General features: G+C 38.5%; 1 protein-coding gene across 1 annotated transcript in view; it reads left to right on the top strand.

Moving 5' to 3' along the window:
- Window positions 1–634: 634 nt before the first annotated feature.
- MCM6 (minichromosome maintenance complex component 6) overlaps window positions 635–27,518 on the top strand; it is a 39,963-nt gene continuing 13,079 nt past the window's right edge. The window contains exons 1-12 of the mRNA XM_073241382.1: window positions 635–1,893; window positions 6,295–6,441; window positions 8,131–8,241; window positions 9,152–9,401; window positions 13,404–13,569; window positions 13,859–14,004; window positions 14,786–14,936; window positions 19,961–20,102; window positions 23,230–23,371; window positions 24,054–24,161; window positions 25,185–25,340; window positions 26,943–27,071. Coding sequence (XP_073097483.1) covers window positions 1,787–1,893; window positions 6,295–6,441; window positions 8,131–8,241; window positions 9,152–9,401; window positions 13,404–13,569; window positions 13,859–14,004; window positions 14,786–14,936; window positions 19,961–20,102; window positions 23,230–23,371; window positions 24,054–24,161; window positions 25,185–25,340; window positions 26,943–27,071 — 1,755 coding nt within the window. The 5' untranslated portion in view covers window positions 635–1,786. The remainder of the gene's footprint in view (window positions 1,894–6,294; window positions 6,442–8,130; window positions 8,242–9,151; window positions 9,402–13,403; window positions 13,570–13,858; window positions 14,005–14,785; window positions 14,937–19,960; window positions 20,103–23,229; window positions 23,372–24,053; window positions 24,162–25,184; window positions 25,341–26,942; window positions 27,072–27,518) is intronic.

Raw genomic sequence — 27,518 nt, 5'->3', positions numbered from 1 at the left:
CCATTTTATTCCTAATTACTGCACCCATCCCTGCAACGCATGTCCAATAAAGGGGGTGCCTTGATCGCTCTCAATCACCGGCAACCGGCCATAGGCTGCAAAGAGATGCTCTAAGCCCCTCTTGGTAGTTTGCTGATCTGCACAACATGCGGGGCACTCCTTCCAGGCTGGGCCAACTTCTTCAAAGGTCAATGGCAAGCCACACCAACGGGTCCACATTGTCTTTTGTCCTGCATGCAACAAATGCTGATGTAGCCATTGGGCCACATCAGAGGGAGGCTTTCTTTCTAGCCAGTGCACCTGGGCCAGTCACATGATATACAGTAGGTGTCTGTGCTACACCACTTCATGCCTTTGGGTCCAGTTTCTCACCCACCCCATGACCCCACGATGGGATAGGTCATTATTACCTTGGTCGGAGTTGTTCTAACGATGTCTCCATAGCCAGCAAGGTATGGTACATAGCAGCAAGTTGCTTTGCTATCAAGGTTACCCAGACCTCTGCTCCTTTCCATAATTGTGACCAGGCTCCGGCTGGCAGCAGGAGCAGCAGCAGTGATAGAAGCAGTAGCCTTAGGCTTGGGCCACAGGCCAGGGTCACCACAGCCAGCAGGAGTGGTGGCGCCTCCATAACCACATGAGTGTAGACACATGTCCATCAGCGTGAGTGCCACTTCTCCCCATCATTTCCTGGGGCAGCCCTCCCAAAGGTCGCACCCATCATGACAGATTTCGGGTTCAGGGGAATCCTGCCGACTATGCCAGATATAAGTCTAGGCAGAGGAAATCCTGGGGCAAAATTTCTCTAACCACTGAAATTAGTCAAAGGGAGAAAAAGTTTAAAACCCGTTTATTGCTTATAAAAGTGCAGTCAGGCCCACCTCTCTCCTGCTCCAGCAGCAGCAGCAAAACCGGCCCTCCCCTCACCTCCCAGTTACAGATAAGCCCTCCTTGCCCAGGTAATCACCCATTGATATGGAGATGAACTTCTCTCCACCCCTGGGGAATGATGCAAATGCACCACTAAAGCCATACTTCTTTCCACCTCTGAATGCCTATTGATATGCAGATACACTAAAGCCAGGCGAGATATTCTGGAAATATTACAATTTCACCGATGGGGGGCAAGGAAAAGCAGGACTCAAGCCAAGAGTGCATTTAAGGGAGGAATTCAGGAATTCAACAGTGTCACATATTTCACTGATTTGCCCGGCCAGCACCGACCAGAATAACTGCCGTCTCCCCGGCTCTCCGGTACTTTTTACACGTCTCCTTTGACTTCTTCACCGTTTACCCCGTGGTTTAATTTCCTCCAATTAGACGGCGCAAGCAGGGGATCTGAATCTTACTCGTTTTTTTTTCCACAGAGCCTTATACCTACTGCTCAATTAGTTACAGTGGAATGATCCGCAGAATACTTGGAGACCGAACGAAGATGCAACCTTCTCAGTAGTTCCACAAACCAAATTTCCCAAGACACAGCCACATTGCGCAAGCGCAGAGACCACGCCCCGCGCCCGCCCCGACAAGCACGCAACCGGCTTTCCTCGGAAGGTCTTTGCATTTGGCGCGAAATCCCCGCTCTGTGGGCGGGGCTGAGGGAGAAGCCGCGCTCATTGGGCAGGTTTAGCGCGAAATCCCAAAACTCCCGCACCACGATTGGCTCCGGCCGTCCCTTGGCCGAGGAGGCGGGGCGGGGGCGTCGCGCGCAAAAGAGCAGTGTTCGTGGAGAAGCGACTCGTGGCTGTCGAGCCCGGCGGCTGTGGCCTCTCTTCGCTGGTCAACGATGGACCTCGCGGCGTCAGCGGAGCCGGGCGCCGGCAGCCAGCACTCGGAAGTCCGCGACGAGGTGGCCGAGAAGTGCCAGAAACTGTTCCTGGACTTTCTGGAGGAGTAAGTCGGCAGATGCCCCTCTCTCGCGGAACTGCCCCGAGCGCCCCTCCCGCTGCCTAGCCGCGGCTTCCCGAACCGCACACCCGCGGATCTCTGGGCCGGGAGGGCCGGAGGCTGCGCGAGCTGGGAACGAGCGGCTCACTCTCCGCTTGGGCTTGGCCGGGCCGCTGCGAGGAGTCTGGGTGGGTCCGCCCGGGCTTCCAGGGATAAATTCCACCTCGAGCCTTTCCTCTACCTCGGTGCCCGGTGCTGAGCGGTTCACTCCCGTCCTCCGTTCCTCACCATCTGTAAGGCCTGTGGTTTTATCGCTCCCGGGTACCTGAGCGGAAACTGGCCGCTGGGTCACGTGAAATCCTCGCGGAATCCTGATTGGGCCAGGGGCCAGCCGGCTGGGGGCTGACCCGGCAGCCCTGGAGCCTGTGGACAGGAAAGTGCTAGAGTGAACGCTGGCCCAATCAGGTGCCGGAGAGCTGTACGCTCTTAGGCGTCGCCGAACATAGCCCTTCCTTCCTTTCCGCCCAGTCCCCCTTCCCCACTTTGTTTTCCCAGTTGCCTTCTAGCCTCCTGGTCTCATAACCCCCCTTCCTGGCTTTGCACCACTGCCACCAGTCACTTTTCTTAGTGCATATGTATCGCTGCTGTCCCTTGTGCCTCCATGATGAAGTGTGAACACTTTGGAATGTCCTATGAATTTCTTTTTTTTTCCAATCGTGTTATAATTACCATTTTAGCCTTTTTAAGTGAAGAGTTAAGTGGCATTAATTATATATTCACCTATTTATGCAACCAAACCACCTTCTATCTCCAGAACGCTTTTCATCTTCCCAAAAGGAAACTCTGCACCCACTGAACAATCACTTCACATTCCTTCCCCCAGCCCCTGGCAACCACCATTCTACTTTCCATGAATTTGACTACTCCAGGTACTGCATGTACTTGGAGTCACACAGTATTTGTCCTTTAGTGACCAGCTTGTTTCACTTAGCGTAATGTCAAGGTTCATCCATGTTGTAGCAGGTGCCAGAGTTTACTTTTTAAAGCTGAATAATATTTAATTGTATGTATACACGACATTTTGTCCATCCACGAACATTTGGATTGTTTCCATACTTTTACTATAGTGAATATTCTGCTCTTAGGACATTCTGATATACATAAAACCCAAATTTAATGTATATTCCCCTAACTTTGGAAATGTTCTCTCTGCCTGACAGCTATTCATCCTTCAAAGCCCAACCAAAGATTCACACCTCCTTTGTGAAACCCTGTCAGACAACCTAACCTTTCAGACAGCACCAATCCTTTCTTCCTATATGTTCCCACGGTGCCATTTTCCATTATCGCTGGTAATATATCTTCACCTGTTGGCTGCTGCTTCTTGAATATAAATCCATCCTTACCTCCACCTAGCAACCACACCACATTACAAAGGTCCTCAATTAATGTTTTATTTCAGTAAGTAATATATTCACCTTCACTGCCTTATAGTGCACTATGCAGCTACACGCTGGGGATAATGATGAACAAGACAAATAATCACTACTTTATTGGGAAAAAATGTTAAGTCCCTCCCAAAATACCGTCTTTGATTTGCCATTGCTTAAAGTCCAAATTCTTCACAGCTCCTCTTTCCATTTTCATCTTACACATCCAACCTGTTATCAGTCACACTCCATCCATACTTTTTCTGACTGCCCACATATTTGAGAACATTAAAGCAGTCTATCCACCACAGATTTTACTTCATATTTTAAAAGTATCTCAAGGCTGAATTCCAGTGCCACCTTTTATGTGCATGAAACCTTTCTCAATGTTTCTGTTAGACAGAATTAAGTTATATTCCCCTATCACATTTCTGGTAGTCCTTCTTTTTTTTCCCCCTTTTAAATTTTGTTTTGGAAAGAACACTTAACATGAGATCTACCCTCTTAACACATTTTTAACTGTCCAATATATTACTGTTGGCTATAGGTACAGTGTTGTGAAGTAGATCTCTTAGAACTTGTTCATCTTCCTGGACTGAAACTTTATGCCTGTTCATTAGTACCTCTACATTTCCCTCTTCCTCTAGCCTGTGGAAACCATCATTTCACTCTTTGATTCTATGAGTTTGACTATTTCAGATAACTCATAAGTAAAATAATGCAATACTTGTCTTCCTGTAATTCACTTATTTCACTTAGCATAATCTCAGGATTTATCTACGTTGACAAATATTGCAGAATTTCCTTTTTAAGGCTGAATAATATTCCATGGTATGTGTGTATCACATTTCATTTATTCATTTGTCATAGACATTTAGGTTTCCTTGTACGTCTAGTATGAATGTTCCTATGAAAGTGTCAACCCTAGGGCAGAAATAACACACTGTCATTTTCAGCTTCAGATAACTCTGGCATAGTGTTTTGCAGATAGACATTATTCAGCAAATATTTAACATAATTAGAACATGCTGTACTTGAAGTGGGAATCAATGTTGCCTCAAAATTAATCTACACATTATGTAAAAAAACCCAAAAGCAAATTTGTTTTGTGATCCTTTTGGAAAAAAACATACCAGAATTATTTCATGTATATATATATTTTTGTTATCCTGACATCTTAGCCAGTGAAGTGCCATTTGTTTTTATTGTGGTTTATAAATCAACAATCTGTCAGTTTTCCATATAGAAATTGAATCTTTAGGTTTTAACCTGAATTTCTTGATTTAACATTTCCCAATCTTAATTATACATTATAACAATAAAAGAATAGTAAGTGTTTGTTGATTAGAAAATTCAGCTCAAAACCTGAAGACCTAGTTTTTCTATGTTCTGGGCTTTGCCCAAAGCATTTTACAGGTATTCGCTCATTTAATCTTCACAGTAGTCTCAGGAAGTAGGTGATGTCCTGATCTTTTTATTTACTGCCAAAAGGAGAGGAAGGTTTAGAGGGGATAAGTAATTTGCGTCAAGTTACACACCTACTAAAATGGATCTAACTCTTTAAAGGAGATGCTCTTTAATCAATACACTGAATTATCAGGTATTCGGATTCTTCTTTTTTGTGTGTGTGTGTGTATCAAAGTGATTTATCAGGAGACATTCCCAGGAAAAACCAGTAAGGACTAGGGAAGTGGGCATTGGAGGGGAAAGATCACAAGTAAGAGTGCAGTGTCATGAAAAATCCCACGGTAGGTAAGGCTTCTTCAGAGTTATCCTAACTGAAGCAAAAGGGCCTGAGTGTTTATATCCCAGCACCTGAAATCACTGGTTAAGGGTTTTATTGGATGAACACAAGTGCCTGGGTACTTCAGGAGCTCCATATGTTTAGGCAAAACAAACTTGGGCAGCCTGAGGACTGCCAGCTAACAGAGTCTCAGTTGCTGGTTGTTCTGAACCTCAGTGGGAGACAGTGTACTTGAAAATGGTAGTGGATTGAAGGGGATGTGGGCAGAGCACTGACAGAACCTTCTGCAGAGAGGATGGCACTCCTAAGTTCCCTGTTGCCTGAAAAATAGGGATATTGTCATTGCTTCTTAGTATGGTCCTTGCTTTTTATTCCACTGCCCACCCCAATTCCTTTCCACCTTCACAGAACCATTTCCATTATCTTAAATGTACCATGTTGTTATGTGTAGTCTTGCCTTTGTGTATGGCTTTCCCTTTCTGGAATGCTCTTTGTTTGGCTGATAACTCTTGCTCCATCCTTTACCCCCTACTCAGGCTTTACCTTCTATATGAAGTCTTCCTGAACTGAACCTGGAAGAATGGCAGTCGTTTGATCATAAAACTATAACACCTTCGGTCTCTAACATAAGGCATAGCCCACTGGATTACAAATTTTTTTTTTTTTTTGAGAGGGCATCTCTCATATTTATTGATCAAATGGTTGTTAACAACAATAAAATTCTGTATAGGGGACTCAATGCACAGTCATTAATCAACCCCAAGCCTATTTCTCAACAGTCTCCAATCTTCTGAAGCATAACGAACAAGTTCTTACATAGTGAATAAGTTCTTACATGGTGAACATTGCAAGGACAGTCATATCACAGAAACTTTCAGTTTTGATCACGCATCATGAACTATGAACAATCAAGTCAGATATGATTATTCGTTTGATTTTTATACTTGATTTATATGTGAATCCCACATTTCTCCCTTGTTATTATTATTATTATTTTTTTAATAAAATGTTGAAGTGGTAGGTAGATGCAAGATAAAGGTAGAAAACATAATTTAGTGCTGTAAGAGGGCAAATGTAGATGATCAGGTCTGTGCCTATAGACTAAATATTAATCCGAGCTAGACAAGGGCAACAAAACATCCACGGATGCAGAAGATTTCTCTCAAAACAGGGGCGGATTCTTCTTTTTAATGCCTAATTCTTCTATTTAATCTGACTTGTACGTATCTGCAGGTTCCAGAACAGTGATGGAGAAATTAAGTATTTGCAATTAGCAGAGGAGCTAATTCGTCCTGAAAGAAACACATTGGTTGTGAGTTTTGTGGACCTGGAGCAATTTAACCAGCAGCTTTCTACCACCATTCAAGAGGAGTTCTACAGGTACAGTGTATTAATCATTTTTACTTTAAATAGGCATAGAGCCTGGGAGGCCCACTCTTCTTGAACTGGAAGTGTTCATTTCTAAGGCAAAAGGGTAGCTGTCACAGAGGCTCATTGATACATCCAGTGATTACTTTAATACCTCTGAACTGATTTAAGCCTTTGTGAAGCTGAATATTTTCACATGCAAATGTTAAAAGCCTTTGCTTTCCATATACTTTTTGGAGGATCACCTCCTTTTTGTTAGGCATTCAGTGCTATTGCTATGTCATTCATTTGGTCTGCTCCCTCACCCATCCCAGTAGGTGTTTTGAGAAAGTTTGTAAACGTCTTTATAGCAATGACATTGTTGTTCTCTTTAAGTTTAATTTTTTTCTGATTATAAAAGTGATGTGTATTATTACAGAAAATTTAGAAAATAGAGAAAAGCAGGGAGAGTAAAATAATCTGTACATTTATTATCTCACCACCCATTGATAACAACCATCATTAGAAGGTCTGTTGCAGCAAAGTTCTAAAAACCTTCCTGGTCTGCAAGTACAGTTTCCTAAAGATCTTCTGACAAATTTTGGAATATTTCTGTATATATGTAATTATTGGGATCACACCATAGAACATCCTGTTCACTTAATAGTATAATATATTTTCCCCCATCATGTAAAAGTCTCTAGAAAACATTTTAATAGCTCCATGGTGGGGTTTTTTTTGGCAGAAATTAAACACAACATTTAATAATTTAGGGTTTCATTTTGTTTTTGATTGCTATATAAAGAAAGAAACATCTTTTTATACAAATCTTTGCATTTGCATTAAATATGACTATATAGCAAAATCAAGTTAAAATAACATTGTGGACAGTTGTGAACGAGAAATAGAGATCCATGAGTAAGAACAAGTAGTCCTTTCCTTTACCTGGTAGACTGGCAGATGGAGGACTTGCCTGAATGTTTCTAGTCATATCTGACTATCAAGAATGGTTGGAAGGTTAAGCAGCTGAGTTTATTGTGAAAATATGCAGGAAGAAAAGTTGTACTGACAAGCGAGAGGGAGGTAGAAAATCAGGGCTGATGATAGAAGAGTCTATATGCACAGGCCATGCAGTAGTTCTGTTACCTGAAAGTAGCTAATTTTTCAGAGGACTTCAGGATCCCACTGATAAACCAAACCAAACAGCAGCAGCTTCTAGGAACTTACATTAGGAGGTCATGCATACTTCAGTCTAACCAGCCAAATGGAACATTTCTGCCAGCTTGCTCTCACTTAAGTATGCAGAGTCTTCCTGTGCCCTCATCTGTTTCTTATTAATCAGGAATTAAATCTGGAAAAATATGCTAGGTCTTGACAGCAGATGGGAGGCTGCCTGGCTAGATTGTAAACTGCTGAGGTATATTCATCTTGCACAGGAAGTGGCCTGCAGTGTGGGTGCAAAATGATTATTTAAAGACAATAAATATTTAGGTCCAGCATTTTATCTTTAGTGTTTCTGTTATCTTAGATCTATTTGTGGTGGAGTAGGAGAGAATTAAAAGAGACTCCTAAACCTAGACTAGATAACAGGAGTGTCCTGCATAGTTCAATTCTAAGGCTTTGTTGGCCGATGAATTCTTAGTCTCAGTTAAGCATGAAGGGGAATAAAGCTTTTGTAAGCTGCTTGAAGATACCAGTTCATATACTTTGTTTTCTTTTCAGAGTTTATCCTTACCTATGTCGGGCCTTGAAAACCTTCATCAAAGACCGTAAAGAGATCCCCTTTGCCAAGGATTTTTATGTTGCATTCCAAGACCTACCTACCAGACACAAGTAAGAAACCCTTCTTTGAAAAAAAAGAATTCACCAAATAGTATGGGTGCTACTTAATTGTCAGAAAATTCAAGAGGTTGTAATCTTAGGTCTGTAAAGAATTACACCCAGTTATACAGAAAGTTTAGTTTTGGATAAATATATTTTTCTAGGGAAATGGAATGGGAAGTAAGTTAAGCAATTTCAGTATTTTAGGGCACCTTTTAGAGGACCTTTGGGGGGAAAATTAGTTGAAAATATGAAAACTGAGAACAGTCACAAATTTGTGAATCTTTGATAATTTTTGTCAGAGCTTCAATGGCATGACTTTTAAATAGTTTTCCCCTTCAGTTATTTTTATTTATTTTTTTTAGGGTATTTTTTTTATTTTGTTATCATTAATCTACAATTCCCTTCAGTTATTTAAAGAATAAATTTACTGGAAGAAATTGAAGTGATGTTTTGAAAACTTAAACTACTGAAATTACTTATAAAATTACCAAGTTTTTTAATGTAAAATGGGTTTGTAACATAAAGTAAGGATTTCTAAACTTAGGAGTATAATGATTTTTTCCCGATAACTTTACTATGAAAAGTAACACATGCTTATTTAAAAATTGTAGGTAAATTAAAAGTATATTTGCATATGAAACAAAAAGAGGATCATTCTGCTTTGTAATTATGATTTGATTTCTTTGTCCTTATTTTTTCATATTGATTTATATATTTTATTGTGAATGCATGTACATTGTATAATTTAGGAATGGGAACGTTGACTAAATCATTCTTGTAGGAGAGTCCAAAAAATACTTTTTCTCTCATGTACATGTGTGTCTTTAAGCATAAATAATCATTGAAACCCTTTCATTGAAACAGATAAAATTTCTCAGTGTGGATATGAATGGTCACTAATGGGACATCTGTTTTACAGAATTCGAGAACTCACCTCATCCAGAATTGGTTTGCTCACTCGCATCAGTGGGCAGGTGGTACGGACTCACCCGGTTCATCCAGAGCTCGTGAGTGGAACTTTCCTATGCCTGGACTGTCAGACAGTGATCAAGGATGTAGAACAGCAGTTCAAATACACACAGCCAAACATCTGCCGAAATCCAGTTTGTGCCAACAGAAGGAGATTCCTGCTGGATACAAATAAGTCTAGATTTGTTGACTTTCAAAAGGTATTTATCAACTTCTATTTAGGTCAGATGCAGCCTATACTAATAATACACTTCTAGGTACTTGCAACTGTTTTGATAAGCTTCTTTAGGCAATGTTAAACCCAGTTTTCATGTACATCAAGGGTCATCAAATTTGACTACAGATTTTTTTTTTTTTGCTTAAACTTTTTTTATTTGAAAAATGTACTTAAAAGTTCAACAAATTTTTAACATATATTATGACTCTTAAACCCACTCCCATCACTCTAAATATTGTTAAAGTGATGGTAGCATATGCAGTAGGAAAGCTAAAGGTGAGAGAGCACCAAAGCAAAGACTGTATCCAAAGAAATAGGCATTAGAATAATAGATCAGGATGAGCAGAGATGGCAGGAGTCCCCTGTCTGTCTACCCTATCCTGTTAACCCTTTAGATCTAGTATAACCCTCAGGTTAGTAAGCTACTCTAGGGCAACTAGCTAGCCTGGAACTAACAGCAAATTGGGAATGTATTTATTTTTATTTTTATTTTTATTTTATTTTATTTTTTGGGGGAATGTATTTCTATGACAAATTTAGACCCAGAAAAACTGCAAGAAATAGACTGAAATTTGAAAAAATTAGAACTTGTCACTGTAGGTGGGGGCAAACTGGATGGATAGTGGAATAAGCAGAGTGGACCCTAAGTTCCCACATTCCTGACTCCCACTACAATCAAACAGGACATTTCCTATTACCGAGCTAATTAGACACCCATCCCCTAACCTTTCAGTCTCAGAGCCAAAGGGAGTTCATCTGATCTGCCTTGCTAATCACCCTGCCAGGAAGAGGCCCGAACAAAAAATACCTGAGAAAACAAAGTGCCTAAAGACCCTGATCCTACGTTACTTTCCCACCTAAAGCAGATTCTTCAGCCAGCCCTGGAGTGGGACCTGGTCTTCAGACAAATCTCCCTGAGTCTTATTTGTGTCTGGTTCTAGGAGTAGGGCACAGAAATAGCACTTAAAATTTCAGAGACCAAGCTGGGCTGTCTGCACAGTACTGCTTTTCTTTCCTACCTTTCCCATTTTCACCATACCCTGTTCATGCCTCCAGACTGCAGGAACCCCTCCCCCAGAGAGCAAGAATGGAGCATACACCTCCGTCACAAAGATGTGAACCCATTCACACATGTGTAACATGGTATTGTTCAGAGATTATGTGCAGCCCTGCTGAGCCTAGTTTACAAGGAGACCTGGTTCATCCATGGCTCAGGTTTAGGATGAATAATGGCATGTGTGTGAGGTGGAGAAATCACTCAGGAGAAAAATATCCTGACTCCAGAGCAGTGGCTCTCAACTGAGGGTGACTTTACCCTCTTGGGGACATTTAGGTTGTCATAACTAGAGTGGGCTGGGGATGCTGCTAAACACCCTGTAATGCACAGGACAGACCCTACTACAAAAGTTACTCAGCCTAAAATGTCAAGAATGCCTAGGTTGAGAAACTCAGCTCTATGGGTCTCTCTGCTCCATACTGTGAGGATTTTAAGATTCCCTAGACTCACAGATGATGGTTTTCAACCTATTGTTCTCACCACTCTCTCATCCTCAATGGTCAGGAAGTCCACACTGAGACATAATTCCTAGCTTTGCTGCACCCGGTGTCTTCCAGAGCCCTCTTCCTCCTCTCACCTGGACGAGCAGGAAGGTTGGCAGAGGGCAGGCCAGGTTTCTAAGACTTAAATGGAATGTCATCAGGTTAAGATATCTCTCACCTTAACTCTTATTTGGTGGGAAACAATAAGGTTCCTAACAGGGATGGGGTTAAACAATGGGATGGGGGTAATTAAGAAAAACACACCTTAAGTTAATTAACTAATTTTTAAAAAGATGTTGGGGAGCTTGCAATTCTACAGAAACAGGCATAACAAGAGAAAGACCCTGGTATTGGTAGAGAGATATGGACAGACTGAGCTTCAGCTCTGAGCTAAAGAGAGAGAACAGACTAGGCAGTAGTCACCCACCCAGCCTCTGCCTAACATGTGCTTCAGGTCAAGGGCAGGGAGGCAAGGAGCTCCTCAGCAAATTCATCTTCAGCTTTGATAATTTCACCCACCAGCCCTATATAAGGAGTTCCAGGTTAAAAGTTTAAAAACAGATGGCACCTAGACCATCATTCAGGAGAAGGGACCTCATTCCAGGTTCCCAAAAAACTCCTATCTCAGATCTGAGTGTCCAGGGCTTTAGCTGAGCTCCTCTGGCCAACCACTTTGACTACAGATTTAAACAAAAAATTTATAATGGAAATTTCAAGACATAAATGTGTTTTAACCTTTAATAATTTGGACTGGAATCTCCTTCAGACTGACAAAGTGTATTTGTCAAAGAATAAACAGTAGCCATTATTACGATTATTAACTAGAGTTGATGAAAGTTTGGAGGAGTAGAAACTTGTCGATATAAGACTTTAAGTTGGTGCTTAGGGAGGAAGTCATGAATAAAAGGAAAGTCAAAAATGGACATGTTTGTTTTATTAAAAATAAAAATAATAATAATAGAGGGAGAAATGTGGGATCAACATATAAATCAAGTACAAAAATCAAATGAATATTCATATTTGACCTGATTGTTTATAGGTCATAATGCGTGATCAAAACCGAAAGTTTCTGTGATGAATGCCCTTGTACTGTTCACCATGTAAGAATTTATTCACTATGTAAGAATTCGTTCACCATGTAAGAACTTGTTCATTATGCTTCAGAAGATTGGAGACTGACGAGAATTAGGCTTGAGATGGATTAATGATTGTACATTGAGCATTGACCCCCCTATACTGAATTTTATTGTTGTTAACAACCGTTTGATCAATAAATATGAGAGATGCCCTCTCAAAAAAAAAAAAAAATGGACATGTTTGTCGCAGTGAGGATTATCATGGTTGAAGGAGATGAGCCAAATCGGAGATCATCTGAAAGATGAGTTGGTAGGAGGCATGGAGGTACTTGGAGTCTTAGATTGAAAAGTTTGGACCTATCTTGATAAGCAAGGGGAATATATTTTCAAAGGGGTGTGCATTTCTTTTTAAAGGAAGACTAATGGGTCAGTGGTATGTAGTATTTAACAAGAAACTAATAATTAGTCAGATGATGTTACCTGGGTGCAAGGTGGGTAATAGCCATAAGAATTGAGGGTTGAGGGGAATGTTTCAGATTCTACAGAATTTATTGACTCTGGGATATGCAAAGAGAAAAGAAAAGTTGGAGCAGCTAAAGCACTGCAAGCAGGGAGGAATGAGCACCAGACTGAAATAAATAATGTTTAGTTTTAGTCTTACTAGGTTTTCTTATACTAATTTGATACTTAGTTTATAAGGAGCACACACTATATGGACAAATTTGGGTTCTTAAGAGATACTTTATATTTGAAAGAATATAACAACCAAATACAAAGTATGAATCCAGACTGGATCTAGGTTTCAGGAAAAAAAAGTGTAATAAAGGACATTCTCGATAATTGGGGAAATTTGAAGATAGACTAGATAATAGAAGATATTACAAAATTGAACATTTAATTCTCTTGGCTTGGTAATAGTATTGTTACATGAGAGATTATCTTAGTAAATGAGTGCTGAAATATTTAGGGGCGAAGTATCAATCAAGTGAAAATCAATTTATAACTTTTTTCAAATAACATGGTAAAAATGCATTTGTCTAAGTAATATTAACAGTTGAATTGAGGTGGAAAGTATAAAATAGGTGAAATTTTTCATAAAATTTAGAAGGTGGAATACAACATATAACTGCATAGTCAATGTGAACAAAGGAAAAAGAAATGACTTCTTAATGAAAGTGTAAGTGAAGTTTTTAGATCTTACCAAATTGAGTTTTAGGATAGAAAATTAAGATGAATGTTGGCACATGTCAAAAGTCTGCAAACAGTAAGATAGTTTAGAATATGCCAGTATTCGTGGCATTTGATTTAGGTTGTGTGACATTTAAAGAGATTGCTTATCACTGTTGGCCATTTATTTGTCTTTGTTGCAGGTCCGTATTCAAGAGACTCAAGCTGAGCTTCCTCGAGGGAGTATCCCCCGCAGTTTAGAGGTGATCCTGAGGGCTGAAGCTGTGGAGTCAGCTCAAGCTGGTGATAAGTGTGACTTTACAGGGACACTGATTGTTGTGCCTGACATCTCAAAGCTTAGCACACCAGGTGGGTAATCTGTGGCTTAAAATTAACAAGTTCTCAGTTACCTGAACTGCAGAATATCTAGCTTCTTGAATCCTCTATGTTTAACTTTTGGCTACTAGTTAGAGAGTAAGAAGGAAGTATGATGAGAATGAAGACAAATCGATTTTGCTACAAAAGGTACTACTGTTCTGAAAAATTGCAAAGCCTAAGTGAAAGTTTTTAATTTATAGTTTTCATTTATTTAAGTAGTTTTGATTTTCACTGCCTTTTGTAGTTGAGCTGTGAAACAACCTATCATTCAATCTTTTAGGAGCCCGTGCAGAAACTAATTCCCGTGTCAGTGGTGTTGATGGATACGAGACAGAAGGCATTCGAGGACTCCGGGCCCTTGGTGTTAGGGACCTTTCATACAGGCTGGTTTTCCTTGCCTGCTCTGTTGCACCAACCAACCCAAGGGTGAGTCTTCTTAACAGAAGGTCAGAGTTTGAAAAAGACCTCCCCTGAGCCTGCCAGAGTTACAAGCTTCTCAAACTTGAGTTATCTGGCAAGTGTTAAAGGCAAGGGGTTGGGTTGAGATTTGATTCTTTAGTTTTAAATCCAAATTTTCATGTCTATTTTTCTGAAATTGAAAGAAAGTCTTGCTTATTTTCATTGATGAGAGCTCAGTACTTTAAGAGCCTTGTTAAAATTATCCATGGTGGGTTTTTTTCTGCTTATTTATTTACTTTCTAATTATCACAGTTCCTCTGTTGTGCTCCCAGAGAAAGTACAAACAGAAAGATTCAGTAATCTGGGAAGTAAATAAGTTGCTGTTTCTGACAGTGATGAACCCTGGTATTAATTGTTCAGAACTTGATTCTGTCCTGAATGGAAAAGTGGTGAGAGAGAGTCTGATATAGTCCAGTATTGGAAAAAGAATAATACTCTGTTATTTCATTTTCATCTTCATGTCAGTGATTAACATTTTATTACGGCATTCAGATTCATTTAGATAGCAATACAAAATGGTGGTACCTTTTTTTGCTCTTTAATTCACTAGACAAATCATACTCGTCAGCATCTTGATTAATTTAGGCCTTACTAATTTGAGATTTGATTGATTGATTGATTGATCTTTATAGTCAGTAGCTTCTGATGTTGATCTCCCAGGATATGCTTTGTTTATACTAAAGTTCATTCTCTTCTGCATTGTTTTGACTTTTCTATACTCATGTTTTTTCCTTTCTTCGCCCTTCAGTTTGGAGGGAAAGAGCTTCGAGATGAAGAGCAGACAGCTGAGAGCATTAAGAACCAAATGACTGTGAAGGAGTGGGAGAAAGTGTTTGAAATGAGTCAAGATAAAAACCTATACCACAATCTTTGTACCAGCCTGTTTCCTACTATACATGGTAAGGGTTCTATCCATTTGTGGTATAAACTTGAAATTAAAATGATGATTAAAAAACTGATTTCTTAAAGTATACAAATCAAATTATGAAAAATTTTTAGTAGGTTAGAAGTCATTTAAAAGTCATTTACAAAAGGACAAAAAATATATGATTCCACTTAAAATGCAGTAAATTCCTAGAGACATAAGGTAGAAGAAGGTTACCTGTGTCACAGGGGACTGGGGATGTTTTATGGGTAGATTTCTGTTTGGAAGGATGAAAAGTTCTAGGAAAGGGTGGGGTGATGTTTATAAGATAGTGAATGTACTTAATTCCACTGAACTATACACTTAAATATGGTTGAAATGATAAATTTTATGTATATTTTACCTTTTTCTTTTTTTTAAAGAAAAAGAAGGTCATTTAGTCTTCCTTTGTCTTTAGGGCAGAACTACACTTAAGTATATTCCAATATCCTAGATTAGTGTCTATCCTCTTTTAATTATCAAATAAGGCAATTACATGCTATTTCTCGGTTACGTGTACTGTATCCATATACCTTTGGTGATTCCTTCTTTCATGCTTTCTTGGCTCTTGGTTGCTAGCTGCTCAGTCATTAAAATCCCCTTCATGTACTGAAGGATACAACTCCATTTTCAGACCATACTTTACTCTTCTTTTTATGCTGCTGCACTTCCCTTATAATTACTCTATTGCTGTGTAACACATTAACCCAAAACTTAGTAGCTTAAAACAACAAACATTATCTCATCCAGTGTGGGTCAGGAATTTGAGAGAGCCTTAGGTGGTTCTGGTTCAGTCTTGAGATGGCAGCCAAGCTATCAGTTGGCAGTCATCTGCAGGCCTGACTGGGGCTGAAGGTCCCACTTCCCAGAGAGCTCACTCATAGAGCTTACTATTAGATGCAATTGTTAGCTGGAATCCTCATTTCCTTGCTGCACCAATCGCTTCCATGGGGCTGTTTGAGAGCTCTCACAGCAAAGCAGCTGTCTTCCTCCAGAGCATGTGATCCAAGAGAGCAAAGCAAGGAGGAAGCAAAGTGCTTCTCAGGACACAGACTCAGAAGTTAGGCACCTTCACTTGTACCATAAGTCATTAGTTGTTGGAAGCAGGTTACTAAGTTCAGCTACACTTAAGGAGAGAATTAAGCTCTTTAAATGAGGAGTATCAAATGATTTGGAGATTAGAAACTACCGTATTTCCAACACATTTATTTCATAGGTCATGAGTCCAGTTTTGTTTGTGGAATGGATTTTTAATTTTCTACTTTTAAGGAGTAGTTTATGTAAATGTGCCTAGCACTTGTTGATGGAGTTTACAGAAAGTCAAAATAATTAGCAGAAATATTTTTTAATAGCACATTTCTAAGATTCAGTTTTGTTTTTATCTTTAATTGTGCATTTCCTTCTTATACTGAAATAATCAGCAGTTCTTAGAAGCAGCCGTGAATCACAATCAGCATATTAATCTAATCCACATCAGTTCAGTTAGCGTGTATGTGTATTCAGCACTGGTCACTGTTGGAGATACAAAAGAAGTTAGCTATAGACCATTTCCTCAAACTCCATAGAACTGCAGGACCTGCCATTAGAAAGACTAGCAAATGCAGTAGGCTCTGGTGGACTTAGTTTATTTATGAGGAAAGATATTTGAGGACTACTGCATCAGAAGTCTTTATGTAAGAAGTAGGACTTCAGGACAAGGAAAGGTTCTTAGAATGGTGAGCATGGGCATCTGGATGGATATCTGCAGTACAGCTGAAGACATTGGGATAGTGACTTTGTTTATGGAACAAGAATCAAGACTAAAGCCAGGTATTTTTATTTCGGTCGTATGCTTTCAGTTCTCTGATTTTTTTTTTTCTTTCAGTTTTTTTCTTCCTTCAAATTTAAAAATCATCTAACTTATTAATCCCCTCCTGAGGTAGGCAAAGGTATACTATTTGTTTTCTCAGGAAATATTTAGCAGTCATACAGTCAAAGAATCTTTTTAAACTTTTAGTCAAGTTAGGGAAATTTTGAGTTGCCTCTTCTCTCAGAATATGTCATTTTTCCTTGCAGTAAACCTTGGATATTTAGCTGGATTTATGTATATAAGCTAGTAAAGTATGGCATATGGAGTTTATGGTTAAAGAATACTTGTACTTCTTTTTTCCAAATAAAATCGGAAGATTATATGCTTTTACAAACTTCTTCAATAGTGATTAACAGAAGATCATGAAACTTCATACTAGCCTGCAGACCATTCTCTTTCCATCTACTGTCTTATGTCGATACTTTTCCTACTTCTTCAAATAAATGCTGACATCAAAGCAGGACCCTTTGCTCTCTAAGCCATGTGGAATCTGCTTACATTTCTTTAGCTTTTTGCAAATCTATCCTTTTGACAGTGAGTACCTGTTTTAGTTAGATGTCCCTATATTGCATGAATATGAGATACTTAGGATCTATAAACCTTTTTTTAAATTAATATATTTATTTATTTTGTTGTCATTAATCTACAATTACATGAAGAATATTATGTTTACTAGGGTTCCCCCTTCACCAAATCCCCCCCACAAACCCCATTACTGTACTGTCCATCAGCGTAGTAAGATGCTGTAGAATCACTACTTGTCTTCTCTGTGTTGCACAGACCTCCCCATGCCCTCCCCACATTATACATGCTAATCATAATGCCCCCTTTCTTTTTCCCCATCCTTACCCCTCCCTTACCTCCCTTTCTCCCCAGTCCCTTTCCCTTTGGTAACTGTTAGTCCATTCTTAGGTTCTATGATTCTGCTGCTGTTTTGTTACTTCAGTCTTTCTTTGTTCCTATAGTCTTTGGGTTTGAGGTGAGTCTCTTGTAAGCAGCATAGAGATGGGTCTTGCTTTTTTATCCATTCTATTGTTCTGTGTCTTTTGATTGGTGCATTCAGTCCATTTACATTTAGGGTGATTATTGAAAGATATGTACTTATTGCCATTGCAGGCTTTAGATTCATGGTTGCCAAAGATTCAAGGTTAGCTTCTTTAGTATCTTACTGTCTAACTTAACTCACTTATTGAGCTATTTTAAACACTGTCTGGTCATTCTTTATTTTTCTCCCTTCTTATTCCTCCTCCTCTCTTCTTTATATGTTGGTTGTTTAATTCTGTGTTCTTTTGTGCTTCCTTTAACTGCTTTTGTGGGTAGTTGATTTTATTTTTTGCCTTTAGTTAGTATTTGGTTTGTCTGCTTTCTTTGCTGTGATTTTATTTTCTCTGGTGACATCTATTTAGTTTTAGGAGTGCTCCCATCTAGAGCAGTCCCTCTAAAATACCCTGTAGAGGTGGTTTGTGGGAGGCAAATTCCCTCAACTTTTGCTTGTCTGGGAATTGTTTAATCCCTCCTTCATATTTAAATGATAGTCATGCTGGATACAGTACTCTTGGTTCAAGGCCCTTCTGTTTCATTGCATTAAATATATCATGCCATTCTCTTCTGGCCTGTATTGTTTCTGTTGAGAAGTCTGATTGTTTCTGTTGGGAAAACCTGATGGGTTTTCCTTTGTAGGTGACCTTTTTCCTCTCTCTAGCTGCCTTTAAAACTCTGTCCTTGTCCTGATCTTTGCCATTTTAATTATTATGTGTCTTGGTGTGTCCTCCTTGGGTCCTTTCTGTTGGGAGTTCTGTACACTTCCATGGTCTGATCGATTATTTCCTCCCCCAATTTGGGGAAGTTTTCAGCAATTATTTCTTCAAATACACTTTCTATCCCTTTCTCTGTTCTTCATCTGGTACCCCTATAATGCGGATATTGTTCCTTTTGGATTGGTCACACAGTTCTCTTAATATTGTTTCATTCCTGGAGATCCTTTTATCTCTCTCTGTGTCAGCTTCTATGCGTTCCTGTTCTCTGGTTTCTGTTCCATCAATGGCCTCTTGCATCTTATCCATTCTGCTTATAAATCCTTCCAGAGATTGTTTCATTTCTGTAATCTCCTTCCGGACATCATCCCTTAGCTCTTGCATATTTCTCTGCAGCTCCATCATCATGGTTATGAGCTTTATTTTTAATTCTTTTTCAGGAAGACTGGTTAGGTCTATCTCCTTCTCAGGGTTTGCCTCTGTGATCTTGGTCTGTATCAATTTCTTCTGCCTTTTCATGGCGATAGATATATTTGTGGGGAGCTGGCGTGTGTGTTGGGTAAGAGAAAGTCCCTTCTTGCCAGTTTGTGGCCTTCTTCTCCTGGGAGAACAGTGGCCTCTAGCGGCTTGTGCTGGGCAGCTATGTGCAGACAAGGCTTCTGATCTTGCCCAGCCGCTATGGAGTTTAGCATTGCAGTTGCTGTGGGTGTGGCCTGCCTCAGGCTGCTTCTCCAATATGGCGGAGCCATGTCGGAGGGGGAACAGGCGGGGAGGCTGTTTATCACGGTGAGGGGCCTCCACGCTGCACTGCGGGGGTTCGGGTGCCCAGAGTTCCCCGTGATTCCCATCTGCTCGGGCACTTCCGTCCAGCTGTGGGGTCCCTGTCCCTTTAAGACTTTCAAAAAGCACTCACTTTTCTTTGTCCCCGGGTGCGCCAGCTGCAGGGACCTACTCACAGGTCTTACTGTCCTGTTTCCCTAGTTTCCAGCACCCCACGCATGCACTGTGTCTGTGCTCCTGTGTGGATGGCTGGGGCTGGGTACTTAGCAGTCCTGGGCTCCCTCTCCCTCCCCACTCCGACTCCTCCCCTCCTGCCAGGAGCTGGGGTGAGGGGTGCTCAGGTCCTGCCAGGCTGCGGCTTGTATCTTACCCCCTTTGTGAGGTGCTGGGTTCTCGTAGGTGTGGATGTTAACTGGCTGTTGTCCTGTGTCTTCTGATCTCTCTTTTAGGAAGAATTGTATTTGTTGTATTTTCAAAAATATATGTGGTTTTGGGAGGGGATTTCCACTGCTCTACTCATGCTGCCATCTTGGTTCTCCCAGTTCTCTGATTTTTTTGGATGGAAAACACATCTGAGGTTTCTTGTGAAATTGTTTAGCGTCATTTTGAAAAAAATACCTTGGGTTTTCATTTCAGGCAATGATGAAGTGAAACGGGGTGTCCTCTTGATGCTTTTTGGTGGTGTTCCAAAGACAACAGGGGAAGGAACCTCTCTTCGAGGGGACATAAATGTTTGCATTGTTGGTGACCCAAGTACAGCTAAGAGCCAGTTTCTCAAGTAAGTGTTTGCCCTGAGTACAGCAAGGAAAACAGTGTACATAGTTCCAGGCTTTCTGTGCTACCAACAGTGCAATCAGTGTGCCTTTCCTAGAAGAGGAGTTGAATTATGACTGCCTTGAATATATAACTTGTTTAGATTAAATACACTTTGTTTAATAGAACATACAATATTTTATAATTTTTTGGAATAGGGAAAAATTGCCTGTAACAATCCAACAAAGAATTATTTTAATTTTTGTATAATGTTTTTGTATAATCTTTGTAAACAAGTCTTTGAATACATGCCTATGTATTTTCATGGTTGTAATTCACAACATACATATTTTTTAATTTACCTTAAATATTTTTCCATATCTCTTTATTTTCACAATTGTTTTTTGGTGGTGGTGGTGGTGTACTATAACTTAGAAAAATCTTCCCCTAGCCTATCTTAATGATTATAGATAGCAATACAGTGGACATCATAATGTGATACACTTTTGTTTTAGTTTAGTTTTTGTTTCCTTTGGATAAATTCCTAGGTAGAGGATTGCCGAGACTAAATACAAATATCTTTACAGCTCTTAGATAAGACACACTTCCTAAAAGCAGTGCGGTAAGGATGAGACATATTATACTAACCTTCTCAGCAGGTGTACTGCTTTAACAATTTTTTTAGAAGCTGTAAGAAGTACTTGCTTACTTTCAAACTTTAAGAAATGTAGAGGGCAAAATAATAGTAACCAGTTTTTGGGCTCCTGCTGTGTTCTTGGTGCTGTATATGTATGTGTGATGTCTTGTCTTAGCAGCACCCAGACAGGTGTGTACTATTGTCCTCTATTTTTAGGGAGACAAGCAAAACTCTGAACCTCAGTAACTTGCTCAACTTCTCATAGCTGACAAATGATGCTGAGCCATGAGTATTTGAACTCAGATGTATTTGGCAGTAAAACGTGCTTCATACTATATCAAGCTGCATTTCCTTTAGTTAATGTTTTCCAAGTTCAGCCGTGTTGGAGTATGTATCAGTAATTTTATTTTCTTTTATTACCTAATATTCTATCATGTATATACCATGTTTAGTTATCCCTCATGTTAATGGACATCATGTTAGTGGACATTTGGATTGTTTCTACTTTGGATTTTATAAGCAGTGCTGTTATGAGTGGACAAGTTTTCACTTTTTCTTTTTGTGGCAAAATGTACATCAGATTTACCATTTTTTACATGTATAGTTCAGTGGCATTAAGTGGCATTCAACTTGTGTAGCAATCACCACCATTCATCTTCAGAACTTTTTCACCTTCCCAAACTGAAAACCTGTTCCCATTCAACAGTAACTCCCCATTTTTCCCTCTTCTCAGGCCCTAGCAACCACCATGCTCTTCATGTCTCCAAATTTGATTGTTCTGTATCACCCATATAGTGGAATCATACAGTATTTTCCTTTTGACTTGTTTGTTTCAGTTAGTGTAATATATTCAAGGGTCATCCATGTTGTAGAATGTCTCCAAACTTCCTTTTTAAGATTTGATCAATTTTGTTTATCCATTCATTCTTTGATGGACACTTGGGTTGTTTCCACCTCTGGGCTCTAGTGAATAATGCTGCTATGAACATTGGTGTGCAAGTATCTGTTCAAGTCTCTGCTGGTGATTCCTTTGGATAATTTTAGGTCTTTGATCCATCAAGTTAAATTTTTTTATATGATTTGAAGGTAGGGATCCAGCTTTATTCATTTGACTATGGATATCCCGTTTTCCCAAGATGAGGAGTTTTCTTTTGCTCTTTTGAATTGTTTTTGGCACCTTTGTTGAAAATCAGTTGACCATAAATATGGGGGTTTATTTCTAGACTCTGAATTTTATTTCATTGATTTCTATGTCTGTTCTTAGGCCAGCACCACACTGTGTTGATTACTATGGCTTTGTAGTTAGTTTTTAAATCAAGACTTGTGAGTTGTCCAATTCTGTTTTATTTTCCTGATTATTTTGACTATTTTGGGTCCCTTGAGTTTCCTCATGAATTTTAGAATCAGCTTGTCATTTCTACAAAAAACCCAACTGTGATATTAATAGGAATTGCATTGACTGTAGATCAATTTGGGTTTTGGCTTTTTAGTAATGTAAGTCTTCTTATCCATGAATACAGGATATCTTTCCATTTATTTAGGTCTGTAATATCTCTGAACAATGTTTTCTGGTTTTCAGGTTTTAAGCTTCCATTTCTTTTGTTAAATTTATTCCTAAGAATTTTATTCATTTTGATGCTATCATAAATGAAACTGTTTTCTTATTTGGGGGGAAGGTTGTTCATTCCAAGTGTATAGAAATACAATTCATTGTTGATCTTTTATCTCACAACCTTGCAAGAACTCATTTATTAGTTCAGTTTTAGTGGATTCTGTAGGATTTTCTGTCTGTAAGGTCATGTTACCTGTAATTAGTGACAGTTGTTCTTTTCAAATCTGCGTGCCTTATTCTTTTTCTTGCTTAATTGTCCTGGCTGACCTTTAAGTATAATGTTGAATAGAAATGATGAGAGCAAACATCCCTGTCTTGTTCCTGATCTTATGGGGAAAGCATTCAGCATTTTGCCATTATATTAGCTATGGGTTTTTGTGGATGACGTTTGTCAGGTTGAGGAAAAGTCTCTTCTATTAGTAGTTTGTTTTTATCATGAAACAGTGTTGGATTTTGTCACACACTTTTTCTGCATCTATTAAGACGGTTCTTACCCTTTATTCTATTAATATGGCATGTTTCTGATTTTTAGATGTTAAACCAACCTTGCATTTTTGGAATAAATCTCACATCTGCCTTTGTCTTTCATTTTTTATGTGCAAGACCTTTTAATATATCATTTCTGCTGAACACGTTTATTAAAGATTCTTTTAAAATTGATATTATTGTCATATGAACTTCATCCATTTGACAGGAATGCATTTAAATCTGTTTACAAGCAAAAGAGTTAAGGCTTTCTGCTCTGTCTATGGCATGTGTCTTTATGAATTGCTTATCATTGATGCCATTCTCAAATGTTCTTTAAGGAATTTAAATTCTTAATTGACATAAACCATTTCAGCTGATATTCCTGGAAAGGATGCTTTGTAGTCATGTATTAATGAATATGATAACCTTTAACAGGCATGTGGAAGAGTTCAGCCCCAGGGCTGTCTACACCAGTGGCAAAGCATCCAGTGCTGCCGGCTTAACAGCAGCTGTTGTGAGAGATGAAGAATCTCATGAGTTTGTCATTGAGGCTGGAGCGTTGATGCTGGCTGATAATGTAAGAACATTTTACATGCTTGGATGTAAAGTAATCAGAATATCCCCTGCCCTGTCAGAAAGGCCTATAAGTTTCTACTAAAAAGCTGTCCTTTTTTATTAAAAAAGGGATTTTTAATAAATAATTCATAGTTTTATTAATCTAAAATCTGATTGAAATTGTTAATAGCACTTGCAGAGCTTTTCTAGAATGTACTACCTGCCCTGAGCATGTCTGGTTACTGTGACCAGTACTTTCCGGCATTTTTTCCTTCCCATACTGACACCTCTGTGTCAGTTGTATTTTACATGTACTTGACATAGCTTAATTAGACCTGTAAAGAAAGGTATATACATTGTACATATACATGCTTATAAACATTATGTTCCAACTTCACCCTTCACTTCCCTGGCCTAAAATCAATGCTGAGGTCACCCAGAATGTTTTGACTCTGAGATTAACACAAGATTTTGATACTGAGTACAAGTGCAACGAATGTACGTTTTTAGTCTTACTTGTAGTTTACAGTGTGTTTAAAAGCATATGTTTCCTTCTAGCTCTGGGGTTTATTCAACTATTTCACTCTAGTAAAGGAAATTAGGATTGCTTAAAGTTTAGAGAATAGAGAAGTCTTTGTGGTAGCAAACTTTCGATTTACTTGCCATTTGATATCTGAAAGGTAGTTTCACATGTTTGATTACAGGGTGTATGTTGTATTGATGAATTTGATAAAATGGATGTGCGGGATCAAGTTGCTATTCACGAAGCTATGGAACAGCAGACAATCTCCATCACTAAAGCAGGAGTGAAGGTATGTGTGTCCTCTTCTGTTCCACTGCATCATAACCTTAGCCTTCTAGATTTATGTAGGCCTCTAGAGATATCACTTGGATAAAATGCACTATTTCAACATGAAATGCTATTTAATGGAAAACACAGCCCTGAGGGTTATTAATCCAAGTTATAGGTGCTATTTAGGGTACTGTGGAAATGTGTTGGTATGATAGAAAGTAGAGGACACACTGGTGAAATCTTTAGCATTTCACTTCTCAAAATTTCAACCTACCTTCTATATTCCTTGATAAAGTATGTTTGTAATTGTAATGAAAATAATCAAAGTTAACATTATTTAAATGAAAATAATAAGTATTATGTTGTAACCAATATTAGAAATCAGCTTTTTAAATAAAACTAATGTATTCAAGTAGTTAAAGAAAATTTAAGCAGTATACTAAAATACAAATTTAAAGAAGAAAATCTTACCCTGCAACTCCCAGCACCAATAAATACTAGCAGTATCTGCTGATTGTATGCCCCCTTCAGAAATATTTTCTGTGTAAATAAGCATGATACAACTTTGTTCCTTGCTCTTTTAACTTTCACAATTTTATTTTGACAACCTTCCCATACCTGCACATATTAGATCTACTTTGGTTTTTTAATTACTGCATTGTTCAAGTATATGTGCCCCACTTTGGGCTCATTAGATTACTAGAGAGTGACATTTAGATAATTTCCAGCCTTTTGATTACAGACAGTATTGTAGTAAACATCTTTGAACACACATCCTCTGTACCTAGCTGCAAGACAAATTCCTAAAAAGAAATTGCCGGCTTAACAACTGTATATGTAATACACCAACATCAAATGGGAGTGTCTGTCTGCCCTATATTATCAGACTTTAATTTTAATGATTCAGTAGATGAGAAATGATGTCTTACTGTTTTGGTTTGCATTTAGCTAATTATGAGTGAGCATGAGCATTTTGTCATATGTTTATTGGCTATTCCAGATGTCTTTTTAAACTTATCACAATTGCTTCTTTTGTGGTCAGGCTACTCTGAATGCTAGGACATCCATTTTGGCAGCGGCAAACCCAGTCAGTGGACACTATGACCGGTCAAAATCGTTGAAACAGAATATAAATTTGTCAGCTCCCATCATGTCCCGATTTGATCTTTTCTTTATCCTCGTGGATGAATGTAATGAGGTAACTACATGAGCTATTGCTCTTACGTTCCTTTGTTATTTCCAGTTGGAGTAATTGAGTGAGACAAGCCTGAAAGATGTATTCCTGAACAGCTGGTAGAGGTGTTTGCACTGACCTTTCATTTTTCTCAGAGTGTCACAGTATTGGGCAAAGGGTTTATTAAACAAATCAAAATAAAGTTACTTGAATTGCCGGTTCCACTTAATTGTGTTGAGGAGTACCAATTTTTTTGTTTTTGTCACTGCTTTTTAATTCTTAAGAGAAAAAAGGAAACATATTACAGTTGACCCCCAACCATACTCCTAAAGACTTCTATAAGAATTTTTTGTGTGTTTTTTTCCCATAAGCTTTAAAAAAAATGGGATACCAAAGAAATTTTTCCCCCAAATCATGCGTCATTTGTCTTCCTTTTTCTTCCCGTTAAATTGTTGAATGTGTATCATATTTTTCCCCCAGTTAATGTAACAGTCTTAAGACTGAGTGCAAAATTGTGGACTTGAGATTCTAACAAATTAGTAGTTAGAGTTATTTATACTCAATGTAAATATTTAACAACATTGCACAGCCAAGATGTGCACAGAACTACAATATGACATTTTGCAGAATTTAATATAGGTTGTAATTTAAATTTGAACATGGAGGTCCTGTATTAATTACGTACAAGATGTACCTTTTGCTTACAATGAAACTTTAAATATTATCTAAATAAAAGATGCCTTCCATGATGTGAATGTTTGAAGGGCTTTAGTTTCTTATGCTTTGGTTTGGTTTTTTCCTTCACAAATCCATGTAAATATTTAACCCATTTTCCTCCCCACTGCCCCCTACATGGGAGTTGTCTGATTTTCATGTATTTCTCTATATACATATATTAAATGAGTTTGTAAACTTGTTAATTGGAAATTATTTCAAATTTACAGAAAAGTTGTAAGAAATAAAATAGTGCATATAACACCCACATATATATACTTTATTGTCTTCACATATTAATATTTTGCCCCAATTGCTTTATCATTTGCTGTTTGTATATCCACATGGTTCTTTCTGTATCACTTGAGAGTAAATTGCATATTTTTTGTATGGTTTTTTTTTTTTTTTCAATATCTATAATGTAATGGCTAAGAGCACATATTCTGAAGCTAGGCTGTTCAAATCCTGGCTCCATTACTTTCTAACTGTGATGTTAAACAAGTTACTTAAACCTCTCTGGGCCTGAATTTGCTCATCTTATGAAATGAGCATATTAGCTACCTAGTAAGGTTTTTGTGAGGGGTTGCATGGGTTAATGCTTCTAGGCACACTTAAGTCAACACTGCCTGATGTATACTGAAGGCCCTAGAAATCTTAGTCCTGCCATTGTTATTAAAGTTAGTTAATTCCTTCAGGAATATTCTTAGAGTGGGGCAAAGGTATAATTTAAACTTTTTATTTGGAAATGAGAGTGGCATCAAACATTTCTCAGAAACTTGATTCTCATTAATGCATCTCTTAGTGGCATATTGGAGCTTGTTTTTAGCTATAAATACTTTCTTTATTGCTGGGATAGCCTGCTGTGGATATTGCTGTGACTGATCAAGGTGACTTTGTTTTGTTTTGAATTAGGTTACAGACTATGCTATTGCCAGACGTATAGTAGACTTGCATTCAAGAATTGAGGACTCAATTGATCGTGTCTATTCCCTTGATGATATCAGGAGGTATCTTCTCTTTGCAAGACAGTTTAAACCCAAGGTAACCTGCCTGTTTGTACTGGAATAGTGCATAGTGAGTACATTAAGGTGGCATTTAAACAAAATGATTATATGGAAATTAACTGAAACTGTAGGTTTTTTTTTTTTAAGTTTCTGTTTTTCCTTTTGAAAGTAGCTTGTTTCTTCAGAGCTTTTAGAAAGAATTTTTAAAAACCTGAGTAATTCCATTTAGTTTATTTGTTAGGTGCTAATAAAAAGATTTTTATGAGTGAAGAGTTTTGAATAACCAAATAAAGTAGGCCATTCTTTTATTTCAATCATTACTCCTAAGAATCTTAAAACTATATGTACTTAACTGTAGTCTACTGAATTCTCTTGAATCTTTCTCTGAGGAAAAACTTTGGTTCCTCTAGATCATTGTGATGATCATGAATTACTGTTCACAGCGATTGATGTAGTTCATTCAGTTGAATCTGTTCTTAGTCTA

Source organism: Manis javanica, chromosome 7, assembly GCF_040802235.1.
Source record: "Manis javanica isolate MJ-LG chromosome 7, MJ_LKY, whole genome shotgun sequence".
In the NCBI taxonomy this organism is placed as follows: Eukaryota; Metazoa; Chordata; class Mammalia; order Pholidota; family Manidae; genus Manis; species Manis javanica.
Note: the sequence above shows the minus strand (reverse complement) of the source record. Positions and strands in the feature narration are given on the sequence as shown.